The following is a 13,129-nucleotide window of genomic DNA, read 5'->3' as shown; positions in this document are numbered from 1 at the left end:
AAATGAGACAATTTTTATTTTTACATAATATTGACGAGCACTGGTACGGGCGGATTTGGTTTGGCGACAATGTCTGGGTGGTTTTGTCGGGGTGCCTCTCACTGTTCACACAATAAAGGACCTCGGGTACATGAAATTCTTGATCTTCAAAAAACCTACTCGAATCCAAATTCTAAGTGGCTTAACCTATGTAACCACATTTTTAAACAGTAAATAACTTCTTAAATGTTGCTTCCACGTTAAGAAGAATCTTATTTATTATGTAACTTAACTTAACTAAGCCCAGAACAATTTCGTCACCTGAATACTACAACTAGATAACTCTGATTTGATCATTGTTGGGAAAATGAAATTTAAACTTTAGGTACTTGATTAACATAAATCTAGATCTAGGCTATAATTATTATTTAAAATAAAAATGGAAAATTGTGCTTGTCTAATTGAGAACAGTTAAATAATGTCCAGTTGTATGAAAAAATATTGTAGATATATTATGTTATTATTTATTTAATGCATTTATGGTTTTAGTTATCTAATATTATTTTCAAACACAAAATTAATACAGTTCCCATTAACTTCTGACTTACCTAGTTTTATAATTTTGTAGAGAAGGAAATGTAGAAACATATTCAATAGCTATCTCAAAAAGAGTGAAAATCAAGTTATCTAATTGTAGTATTGAGGTGACGAATTGTTTCCTAGTTTTGAACAATTAAGCAGGTTTTGATAATAAGATTCTTATACAAATAAACAAGAAAAGGGACTAATCGAATTAGTAAATTTCACATAGAAAAATAGAAGCTCTCATGCAAAATTATCTAAAACCTTTTCCCTTGGCTCTCCTGAAAACTAGTGCTTTTAGACTTTTCACCGTCTTCTTTTCGCAAAGATAAATATTTTGGAATATGTTTATCACTCCCACAGGCATCCTTTTTTTTCTTTCAACCAGTGTAAATATGTTTTTGACACAATCTGTATTTATGGTCTGAATTATTCTGCGATATGTGTAAGGCAGAGGTTCTTTTATGTTGTTTAAAAACCACAAAAGTCACAACTTACTGTTCTCATGCAGACAACCTATAGTTATATGTATTTTGCCGGACTTAATTTGTTAATTGTATATTTCTTTTTACATTACATTATTTTATTTATTGTTTAGCAAATAAAACACGCAGATGTGGCGGGGCAATCAAAAAGAAAAAGTTTTAAAGACTCTTTGATGGACGCACAATTTCAGAATGAAAATGAAAGCATTATGGGTAAGACAACGATTATATTCCAATATCATTTAGAATAATTTCGTGACCAATTTGGACTTCAGCACTGCCGAAATAGCTACCATTAAACCTGTATTAACAATGCAGGTTTACCGGAAACAGGTATCAGAGCCGTATACTAAGGAAGATATCATGGTAAGGACTTCAGCGGGTCTATTCTATATACAAGGCGACTAAAGACCGCTAAATTGATGGTATTTATTACATATTTGTATTGAGGTATTATAATTGTTACAATAAGTTAGCCGTCTAAACAGTCAAAACTGTCTACCTCGCTCAAAATTTTATCACAGCCAAGAGAGGTACTGTTAAAATATAGCACTTACTGCAACAATTACAACCATCTTATTGTAATTGTTACAATAAGTGCTACTAATACTTTGATACAAACCTACCCTAGTTAGCCGTCGTATTTATCACTTTAGCGGTCGATAAGTATAGAATAGACCCACAGGACATAGATGTAGTAAATATAAAGTGTTTCTATACATAAATAGAACTAAATAGTTTTCCAGAGAATTTAATGTACAAACTGTTTTACGATAGACCCATAGCATGCTAAAAATGACTACATCATCAAATTGTGTAACACTCCAGACTTGTTTCGGGGCTTGTGACAGTTAATTTTATTTGTGTTGTATGAATTTCTGTTTTTTATAGGGACTGTCAAATGGGAAGACTCAATGATAATCGAATGAAAAAATGATAAGCTGCAATATGAAACAAATTTTGTTTTATTTTAATTTATATTATCTGGATAAAATAAATAGTTGATTTAGGTAAGTGAAAGCTGTCATCTCAGTGTATTTTGCAATGTGCCATCATGGCATAGCTCATCTTAATTTCTGGTAACCAAATAGAAGAGTTCCATAAAACAAATAATGTTTGGAATCACTGTGTTACAATAAACCAACAAACTGAATGTGATAGTTTAAATCAAAGAATTTGAACTATACATTGAAAGTCTTTTACGTTATTTCTGTTGACATTTGAAATTATTTTGCAAGCATAAAGATGGTTAAGTAAACTCCACAAATATTAAGATCGCTCAGTACCCATTCTGATTTTCTTACATACGCAACGGTGGCTATTTTTTTACGTTCATTGTGATTACTTACTTGAGTGCAGTTATAAACGGTTTTACACAAATTTTACATATTTCAACTAAATAATAATGCCAAAGTGTATTAATATGTCCAGTGCTCAAAACACGCCTGGCATGTGGCCATTGGATACATATACATTCACCTCTGACCAGTTAATTACCACATTTAATTATCATGCTAATTGCTACACGTCAGTCTTGTCTTGAGCACTGACTGAGTTGTGGCAATTAACTGGTCAGCAGTGAATGGGTTTTAAGTAACAGACTGTCTTTTTATACGCCCTGCAAATGTCATAGCACTAGTATGAAGTTCTCCACAAATGAATATGCAATGCAGTCACCTGTAGCTAACTTAATTATATAGTAGACTAGAAATTCTTTTCTTTTGCTTAAATTTCATACATTTATGCTCCATCTTTACAGTAGAAGGTTTGCAACATCTTTGGTCTCAATAATGTGTTGATTGAAATAATAAGACACGTGAAACATTATTGTATTTTAATTCTTTATTACAATTCTCTTCACCAACATTTTTTACAGATTAAAAATTAACATACACAGCATATACAATTAAAAAAGGATATGCAATCAATCTTTATACAACAGAATATTATTCAAGAGGGTACTGATGAATACATAACAATTTACACATATTTAATAACATCTGAAGTTATCTGCGAACCAGCCTGCTATGACAATACTTTTGATTCTCGATTGTTCAACGAATTCATTAAAAAAAATATGCAGTCCATAGAGCATATGAAGTTTGTATGTAGTCCCATTTAATTCTCTCGAATCTAATTTTATGAACACCCAATAAAATATTCTTTTTAACTGTGACAACATTCTTACATGATAGACTGATTTTCAGACATAATTTTATTATGCTGTTCAAACAGATGAAATTTTGCAAATTTTCCTTACATAAAATTAAAATACTCTTTCGGTAAAGCGTACTGGAGAATTATTTCGCAATCTACATTCTCTTGCAGCACGCAAAAATCTTTCAAACAGCTTTAACTTCACGTAAACATTTAAAAGTATTACCTACATATTCCTTAATGATTTTACAAGCTATAAATCTAAAAATTCAAGGTAATAAAACCTTGATAATTTATTATAATCGTAACAAGTACCTAATCCTTTTTTTAAACTGTTGAATCAAAAGTTATATATTTATTTACAGTGATGGAATGGTCATAATATAATTTAAATAACTAAACGCAATTAATTTCTGAACAGCTTCAACTGGACAATGAAATGAAGATTATTTTCAATCATATTATATGGGTGATGTAATGTGCAAAATTTACACAATGAATCATAAGGATTAATAAATTAGACGATCCATTAATACTATTATACAAGTTAGGCAATCGCGGAATACCTTTACATGGTGACAGAGGAACGATTATTTGCATAGAATTGGTGCGCAGATAACAGAAGAGTGAAGATGTACAGACAGGCGGCGATCCAGCAGTTGTAGGCATTCTGAAAATGAAAAATATAGTAATTTATTATTTTATAAAGATGGTAATCAAAGTCATCTATCAAATATTATGTACCAACAATATGAATAACTCTTATGAGTCGATTATTTATATTTTAATGTTATATTTTATTTAGATAATCATTGAAACAATTTGTAGTGAGCATTAAAATAAAATAAAAATATAACAATGACCATATTACTTTACACAATAAAGGTACATTTTAAAAGTTTTTATGGCTCAGATGCATAGATTGTAGATTGTATGCTCCCTCTTTACCATTGGCTAAGCAAGCCAAATGTACACAATCACCATATTATAGAGTCCAACATATGTACCGTGCGGCCCATGGCTGGCAAACGTTTGTCGTACTTCGATGCAGTGTCAAGTCTTCGCAATTCATTTGCAATGCTTGGCCCAATGTGAAGAAGGAGCTTTTCATTAAATCAAAATAACAACGAACACCATGCTTAATGGAATGACATACAAAAATCTTAATTAACAGGGCAGCATTGCTTTCAAAATTGTTGCCATTTTTTAAATTCAGATTGTCCGATAATTATTTTTTAATTGACATACGACAGTAGAAGTATGAATATGAATTAATAGTTAATATAAACTTTAAACAGTTGAATGGTTGCTTTATCAGTGGCAATACTTTTACCAGTGCCTTCATCATGTGTACATATTTTTATTGGCACAGCAATGAAATTTTATTTTATATTAAGTTAGCGTCTGTTGACTTACTAAATGTCAATCTAGTGACTAGTGTTAATCTATTTTAAATAATATAATAATTAAATACTGCTAGTCTTTGTGTTTATGCAGATAATCGGTGCTCAAAATAATTTTGGTTTTGTCAGAAACAATAACTAACATTAAAAACCGCATTTATCTAAGGTCTGGTTAAAATATGTAATACCTGTGTATGCACACTAGTTATACATTAAACAATAAACATTATTTACTCGATTAAAAGCCAATTAGTGTTTAATGATTTAATGATATTCTATGCATCTGGGCCATAAGGCATAAAGCCCAACAAAAAAGCGCTCGATGCGCTCACTACTGAGTAGGCCCCCTCCCACCCGCGCATTACCCTTCACCTATGTAATAAGGGGCCCAAGAAGTACAAAATAATTATTATTATCAGCGTCTCTCATAACAAAGCAATAAAAATATTATATTATTTCGGGGCTTGTAATTAATATTCACAGCGAAATATCGGACATGCAATAAAATTAAACAATGAGTTCTCTGTTATTAAATAATGGCTTCTCGCCCGTCGATCGACGACGATTCCAGAGCGTGATTTTGCTCACCGTGTTCAATGAATGGACTACGTTGTATTTTCGTTCATTCGTATCGCCGAGAAGCCAAAAAACGATGACTCATGGGGCAGGCGGGCATAATGCGTCGTCAAATCCAGTGTGCGCTGGCGTATTTGATTACGTTGTATTTTCGATGATTTACGCGCCACTTGTGAAATTTTGCGCGAGAGCCCCACTTGCTGCGTTAAGTGGGTTTTACGCCTAAGGCAATAAATGTACTCCACTATGCATTTGTTGATTAAATGCAAATATAAATATATCAAGGATCATGAATCATTTCTTAAAACAAAATCAGACAAGAAGTTAATAGAAAAATTACACTAGTAAACAAACTCTACAAAAATTTTTTTCCAACACTGACTACACGTGATTTGAGAATGTAAGACTTATTTTAATGAACATAGATCCAAAAGATTACCGTAGTTTACAGAAACACTTCAGATCAAGACTCCTCCCAAAGAAAACAAAATTAAAACTACACAAAACCATCATCAGGCTCAAATTGACCTATAGAGTACTGGGCCTCATTACAAAAAAGATGAGAGGAAACTAGATGTTTTTAATTGGAAGATATTGAGAAGAGTTTTCATAGCCATATGTGGCAAAGATAGCACATAGCGATGAAAGTACAAGCACAAACCATATCGACCGTGTTTAGGAAAAAGGGCGTAACCCACACAGAACAAATTTTACAGGAGGCAAAAAACGTTTTTTGAATGATTTTGGTTTAATATTAATAAAAAAAATAGGCATTTACATTGGGTGCATGATGATTGATGATTTGGTGTAATATCTTTTCGATCTACTAATAATTAAAGAAGTTATTACAGAAAATCATTAAAATTGAGGGTAAATTAAATGCTTTTTTCTTTAAATTAAAACTTATTAAACCTCAATTAAAACCTAAATTTAGATAATAAATCGGCATTTGCGGCTTACTTCCTTTTTACAGAACGTGTATTTAGTTGTGTACATTGTTAATAACTAATAAAAGCATTTTTCGAAAAATCGAGGTTTACACCCTTTTTCCTAAACACAGTCGATATGCATTGTACAGTGATCCCTTGTGATCAACTTTTTTATGCATGCATGCAATCTTGTAATTTATACGATAATACGTGTTTACAGGTGCATTTTTTTGTTATGGTCGCTATAAAACGCACTGTCAGCAGCAAATCCATGCACGTGTAAACGGGGCATCACTACGAAAGCAGATTCTTGTAATCTACCATATAAAATTATTATATTACTTCGTATAAGTGAATTATGAATTAAATTTGATACATTTGTTACGTGTTCGACAACTTTATAACTTGAGGTTTGTCTTATGTATAGGATGCATGTTTAGAATAAGCAAAATAAAATAGATTTAAATAAATAACAAAGCTCACCTGCTGATATCCTCTATCGGCTTCAGCATAGAATTCCTCCATAGAACTGTAGTGTTCTTCCAGTGGAAGATCTTCCATAAGGGCAACACTTCGATAAAAAAAGAATATTCCCATCAACACCTATAACAAAATTAAAAAAAAAACATTTTAAGATTATTATTACTCATTGTTTTACCATTATTAAGTATATTGGGAACGTGGATGCAGTGATTAAATATGATACTTCTACGTGCATTTTGTCAATGACTATCAAAGTTTCAAGGATCGAATGATATCAATATTGATTGAACCTTACAACGCCATGGTAAAGCTGGTTACTAATTACATTTAGATATTCTTGGATAACTCGAAGTTATACATAAAAGTGCTGCATCTGCAGTAAAAATTGATCATTGTCTACTAAGATATATCTTGAAAAGATAACATATCATATTGGTCGAACATAATTCATTCCCATGGATGTCTTTTGGGTAGGGCAAAGGTGGGTTGATCTGCTTACCAGTTGGAAAATACCCCACACGCTTATGATCAGGCCACAGAGTGACAGTTTAGGTCCGCAGATCTTCATTTTGTTAAAAGGTTTGAACGGAATCTAAAAAATTGAAACACGAACAGTCAGAAAACCAAATGTCAGCTGCCCCTGTCTCATGTGATTTACTCAGTGTTACAAGACTGTTGATGGACGAATCGATACTACTATAAAAAATAGGTATACATACACATTCATCATACATAATATTTGTAAACATTTTGTTAAAAAGTTTTCGTCATTATAAAAATGGTGTTTTCAGTAATTAATAAAATTATTTTTTTGGTCAACATAATATTATATTATTGCATAGTATGGTACAAATTTTAATGCCCATGATCCACGAAAAAGCTAAAAATACATCAGCGTAAAATTCGTCGGTTTTTTCATATTTTCCGTGGATATTATGTAATTATAATCATCATCATCAGCCGGGGTCAATCCACTGCTGGATGAAGGCCTCCCCAAGCTTCTTCGAACTCTCTCGATCCTGTGTCGTTCGCTGCCACGTATTTCCACCGAACTTTACCAGTTCGTCAATCCAGCGGCTTTTAGGGCGACCCTGTGGCCGTTTTGTACCCCTTGGGTACCACTGGATGACGGCATTTGTCCAGCAGCCATCCTTTCGGCGAGCAATGTGCCCCGCCCATCTCCATTTCAGCTGTTTGGCAACGTCTATTACATCGCGTACTCCTGTCTGCTTCCTAACCCATTCGTTTCTCTTACAATCCTTTCGCGTGATGCCCAACATACACCTCTCCATGCCTCGCTGTGCGACTCTTAGCCTTTGGACATCTCTCGTGTTGAGGGTCCACGTCTCGCAGCCATACGTGAGCACGGGTAGCACACATTGGCCGAACACCCTACGTTTAAGAAACAATGGTAGGTCACTTTTGAAGATACTATTCAGACATCCGAAAGCACTCCATCCCAGCTTTGTTCTTCGAGCAATTTTAATCGTGCATGCTTCCGTCTATGAACACCTGCTGTCCGAAATAGACGTAGCTGCTGACTTGCTCGAGTTGGGTGCCATTAATACAGATAATCGCAGGGTCCGAAAAACAGTTCCTCATCACTTTTGTCTTTGAGACGTTTATCTTTAGGCCGACCGTTTGACTGACATCCGCAAGTTCTTGCATTCTACCTACTTAGGTCTTTCGGGTCTTGTGAAAGTATAACAATATTATCATCTGCAAAGCGCAGGTGACTGAGGTGCTCCCCATTAATTGGAACACCTTTTTCCTCCCAATCAAGTTTCCTAAATATTTCCTCAAGAGTAGCGGTGAATAGTTTAGGTGAAATGGTATCACTTTGTCGGACACCATTGCTAATGGGGAATTTACACGATCGTTTGTGGAGTTTCACGCATGCTGTGGCATCCCTGTATATACTGTTCAATATGTTTATGTAGCGTCTGGAAATTCCTTGGTTGCTAAGGGCGTCTATAATAGAAGATTTTTTTTATTGAATCAAATGCCTTCTCATAATCAATGAAACCAAGGTATAATGGCAGTCTGTATTCTTGATACCGTTCAATAACTTCTTTGAAGACTTGGATGTGGTCCATCGTGCTATAGCCTCTTCTGAACCCAGCTTGCTCTCTCGGTTGATTCTCATCTAGAGCAGTTTCTAGGCGGTTGGAGAGTATTTTTGTAAAGAATTGGCAATTAGCTGATTGGCTGATAATTTTTCAAGTCTTCCTGATCTCCCTTTTTATGGAGGATGATGATCGAGGCACTTGTCCACGCCTCTGGGATATTTTCTTCGCGCAGACAGGTTATGAACAGCCGTGCTAGCACTTCGTTCACGATCTGTTCGGCTCATTTGAGAGCTTTTCCATTTTTCATGCCTCTTATTGCATACTCTACCTCGTAGGTAGTGACTTCAAGAAGACAGTTTTCGTCATCATCGTTCCTCAGATGGTTTGAACTTGTCGCATTTTTTCCATTTTCGTCATTATAGAGCGAACTGTAGAATTCCACCACTCTGTTCAATAAACTATCCCAGTTTCACAAAACAGTAGTGCCATCCTCCGCTTTTAGTGCTGTGATTTGCCTTCTCCCTATCCCCAACCGTTGTTTGTTTTTGTTCAGACTTCTCCCTGCTTCCACAGTAGCCTGTATCAGCGTCATATTAAATCTACGGAGGTCTTCACGTATGTTTTACGGAGAGTTTTGCAAAGAGTAGAGTATTTGGGATCGTTTGATACTTGAATATGACTCTTTGTTTTCCTTCGCTGTTTCATTAGATTCAACGTATCGGTTGTAAGCTTTTTTGGGGGTGCGGGCTCTGATGCAACTTTGTCTGGTTGTTCTGCAGATTTTAGTATTATGCGCGTTATGCTTTCTGCATTCGAGAGGGAGATAGGATCATTTTCAGCCTGGAAAGATGTAAGTCTTTTTGTCAGTTCAGTCTGAAATTCATCTTTGCTTCTCAAGTGTATAATACCCTTGGGCTTCCTCAGCAGTTTAAATCTTTCGAGATCAGTGTTAAATCTTATCTTGCATCTCACCATGCGATGGTCACTGCCTGTATTGAATCTGTTGAGTACGGTGCAGTCTTGAAAAATATCCTTTTTGTTGGCGAGAATGTAATCAATTTCACTGGTTCCTACTGCTGGGCTCCTCCACGTCCATTTGCGAGGAGGCTTCTTTTTGAAGAAGGAGTTCATGACATGCAGGTTATTTCTCTCGGCAAACTCAACCAGCATGTCGCCTCTTGTGTCCCTCTGGCCGTATCCAAAGCGCCCGACAGCTATATCGTCGCGATGGTAGGAGCCGATCCGCGCATTAAAGTCACCCATTATGATGTTATAGTGGCAATAACGCTTGTTTTTTTTAATTTATCTATGTCTTCGTAAAGGTCCTCCACATCTTCATCGAGGTAGCCTTGTGTAGGAGCATACACTTGTATTAGACGAAGTTGGTATCTGCTATTGATTTGGATGATCAGACTTACCACCTATCAGATAAACAGTCGAATTCCACTATGCGGTCTTTCCATGCTTTATGAATAATAAACCCGACACCGCTAGTGCGTCCACTTGTAGTTACTTTATAGCAGAGCACGTCATGTCCACTGTGTAAGTTGATGATAGCTTCATCTTTACGTCGGACTTCGCTGAGGCTGACGACGTCCCAGTGGATTCCGCTGAGTTCTTGCTGAAGTTCCTCAAGTTTTGCATTGCTGGATAGTGTTCTGGCGTTATACGTGGCTATTAATTGTCATCGGTAGGCAGCCGTTACCATTGCTCCGGGGATTGTTAGCACCCTCTGCCTTCCTTTGCTGATTGCTGCCGTGATCAGTGTCAGGTTGGCCTCCGGAGAATAAGGGCCGAGATTTATTGTTGTTGGTTTTCATCGGGGGGTTTTCAGACATAGCACACCACGCTGTCCAGTTGGTGTGCGGTTTTCTGTCTGGGTTTCCATCCCATAGCCAAAGGTCTCTCGTTTTTAGGCGCCAGAGATTCGCCTTTCACCCTTCTCTGTCAGCTATGGATAGACTGCATTGTCTCGCCACATTGCCCGGGTGACGCCGCGGGGAGGCCAGAGATAGGATTTGTCGGTTCGTGAATGGGTAGCAACTCAACATTTTATAGAAGTAGGCTTATTAATTGGCATCAGCATACTTCATTGAGGCCAGAACTCGACCGTTTGTCACCCGTAATTAGGCTTTAATTTTATTTTAACGTCAATTATTGACTGTTGATTATTTATTACGACTGTTTGATTAAAATACTTTACCATGTTGTATTAAAAATAAATAAACATAATATTACAAATTACAACATTCATAGTAAAAATTGCAATATTACCTACCTACCTACCAAATTGAATAAATTGTTAATAAAAACCCTTCATATTTTGCTTCATATTTATTATCATTCTCGTGGTCGTGGTTTTTGAGATCTCTCCCCACATCCTGTAGCGGGCCCCTAGCTAAGATATTTTGTAGGGTCCCTAACAGTGGCGCACCCAGGATTTAATATTAGGGGGAGCCAAGTAGAAAAGTAAAATATATTTTACATGCAAATGAAAAAAAAAACATTTATGTAAGTACCTAGGTAGAAGGATTTGAAAATTTTATTTACAGAACAAAATCAAGTTTTCTTTTATTTTACAAAGCTCTTGAATTACTTCGGCCGTGGTTACTTTAATATTTCTCTTTGTGTATATAAAGTGATGCCAATCCATTTAATCTTGACTGCGTCATGACCTTAGGTATGTTTTTAAAAGGCGTAAGGTTGAAAATGGTCTTTCACTGACGCATGTTGTGACGGTAAATGTGTTCCAAATATGTTACGTAAATTAAAGATGTTTGGGTAAAACTTTTGTCGCATTTTGAAATGGCATCAACAGCATTTCTGCATAGAGTGACTGCATTTGATTTATCGAACTAATTATACCATAATTTCAATTCGGCGTACAAAATTTCAAGATTTGTAGAAGGCATATCACGGTCATAAAATTCGCACGGCTCACGAAATTCTTCCCATGCACTTTCTGTTGGAGCATCTTTTCGTTTGGAAGCAGAGTTAAAAACTGCTTCAGTACTTCGCGATGTCGCATGAAACGTTCATTGAGCTGATTTAATATCTAGTCAATAAATGGAACAAAGATGGTCCTCCTGAAATAACACACACTCTTCTACTGAACTCTTCTTCTACTCTTCAACTCTTCTACTGAATCAGCTTGGCAGTTGGGCATTTACATTTCAATATTTGTTTCGATGTAGATTCAACAACAGTTCAACATTAAAATATTGGCTTTTGCACACGCCTCATCATAAATAACTTTAAAATAAGATTCTGTTGTTTTGCGAACGGTATTTAAATATCATCAACAATATAGTTAGGATAGTTAAAAGGCCACTGTCTGATTTTTGCAATATTTTAGACAATGGCAAGGTGTACGCAAATATAGTTTGCAAACATAGAAATGATAATGTAAAACCAAACTCACATAACGAATTATTGAAACGTTTTGCGTTCGAAGACGAATCTCTATCTTCCCAACAAGTAATTATTTCTAAACTATGAATCACTGCATCAAATAGTTCTACCATGGTAATGATGGCTTCATGCCGTTCCATCCACCTAGTTGGGCATACTTGACGTAGTTTCTGTCTTTTAGTTTCCGGTGAATATTTTTTATCAATATTTTCAACAAGGACTGCCTGTCTCCTACGGTTATTGAAGAAATTATATACTTTTTTTATATACTTTTGTCTAAGCCCAATGTATACTTTATAGCTTTCAATATAAGTGTTATAACCGTGTGTGAAATGTTCGTAGACAGTGTCTTTTTTGGGCATATCGCCGCTACCGTCCCGCTGTCCGCCCGTCACTGTGGCCAAGCGCTTAGGCATAAAGTCCACTAAAGCGGACTTGCGGGGCGCTCGCGCATATTCTATGTGAATCATCGAAAATACAATGTAATCGAATACGCCAGCGCACACTGGATTTGACGACGCATTGTGCCCGCCCGCCCCATGAGTCACCATTGTGTTGCTTCTCAGCGGTCGAATTAACGAAAAAACAACGTAGTCCATTCATTGAACACGGCAAACAAAATCACGCTTCTGGCAGCGTCGTCGATAAGACGGGTGAGAAGGCATTATTTAATAACAGTGAACTTTTTGTTTAGTTATTGCGTGCCGATATTTCGCTGGTAGAATGATGTCATCGTGAATATTAATTACAAGCCCCGAGAAATTTAATAATATTTTTATTGCTTTGTTATGAGAGACGCTGATAATAATAATGATTTTGTGCTCCTTGAGCCCCTTATTACATAGGTGAAGGGTAATGCGCGGGTGGGAGGGGGCCTACTTCGTAGAGAGCGCACCGAGCGCCACTTTGGTGGGCTTTATGCCTTAGGGTTATGCAAAGTAAAACTAAGGGTAGGTGTTGCATGTACCTATGTTAGCGTTTTTTTTAATATTATTTAACAAATTCATTTAAACAACTGTTGAGCAGTCAGCAGTCGGCAGTCGACATCATATGAA

General features: G+C 35.9%; 2 protein-coding genes across 2 annotated transcripts; both read right to left on the bottom strand.

Annotated features, from left to right (window-relative positions):
* Positions 1 to 2,866: 2,866 nt before the first annotated feature.
* On the bottom strand, positions 2,867 to 7,257 carry RNASEK (Ribonuclease kappa). The gene is made up of 3 exons (XM_085944113.1): positions 7,094 to 7,257; positions 6,595 to 6,714; positions 2,867 to 3,873 (listed from the first exon to the last, which is right to left on the bottom strand). Exons 1-3 carry the CDS (start codon positions 7,160 to 7,162, stop codon positions 3,772 to 3,774), a joined length of 291 nt encoding a protein of 96 aa, XP_085800239.1. The 5' UTR covers positions 7,163 to 7,257; the 3' UTR covers positions 2,867 to 3,771.
* Positions 7,258 to 9,251: 1,994 nt separating this feature from the next.
* On the bottom strand, positions 9,252 to 9,926 carry LOC147074561 (uncharacterized). The gene has a single exon (XM_085943976.1). The coding sequence runs from the start codon at positions 9,924 to 9,926 to the stop codon at positions 9,252 to 9,254; it is 675 nt and encodes a 224-aa protein (XP_085800102.1).
* Between the last annotated feature and the right edge of the window lie 3,203 nt (positions 9,927 to 13,129).

The sequence above is a fragment of the Rhyacophila brunnea genome, unplaced genomic scaffold, assembly GCF_057557595.1.
Source record: "Rhyacophila brunnea isolate RB1 unplaced genomic scaffold, BYU_Rbru_1.0 scaffold_16, whole genome shotgun sequence".
Classification (NCBI taxonomy): domain Eukaryota; kingdom Metazoa; phylum Arthropoda; class Insecta; order Trichoptera; family Rhyacophilidae; genus Rhyacophila; species Rhyacophila brunnea.
Note: the sequence above shows the minus strand (reverse complement) of the source record. Positions and strands in the feature narration are given on the sequence as shown.

What these genes read in the sequence shown, in the direction of transcription:
- RNASEK (XM_085944113.1), bottom strand. Translation starts at nt 7,162, where the DNA reads ATGAAGATCTGCGGACCTAAACTGTCACTCTGTGGCCTGATCATAAGC. An exon ending in TGTGGGGTATTTTCCAACTG is followed by an intron (nt 6,715 to 7,093) that starts GTAAGCAGATCA and finishes ATTTTGTTATAG; the next exon opens with GTGTTGATGGGAATATTCTT. An exon ending in CCGATAGAGGATATCAGCAG is followed by an intron (nt 3,874 to 6,594) that starts GTGAGCTTTGTT and finishes TTTCATTTTCAG; the next exon opens with AATGCCTACAACTGCTGGAT.
- LOC147074561 (XM_085943976.1), bottom strand. Translation starts at nt 9,926, where the DNA reads ATGGGTGACTTTAATGCGCGGATCGGCTCCTACCATCGCGACGATATA.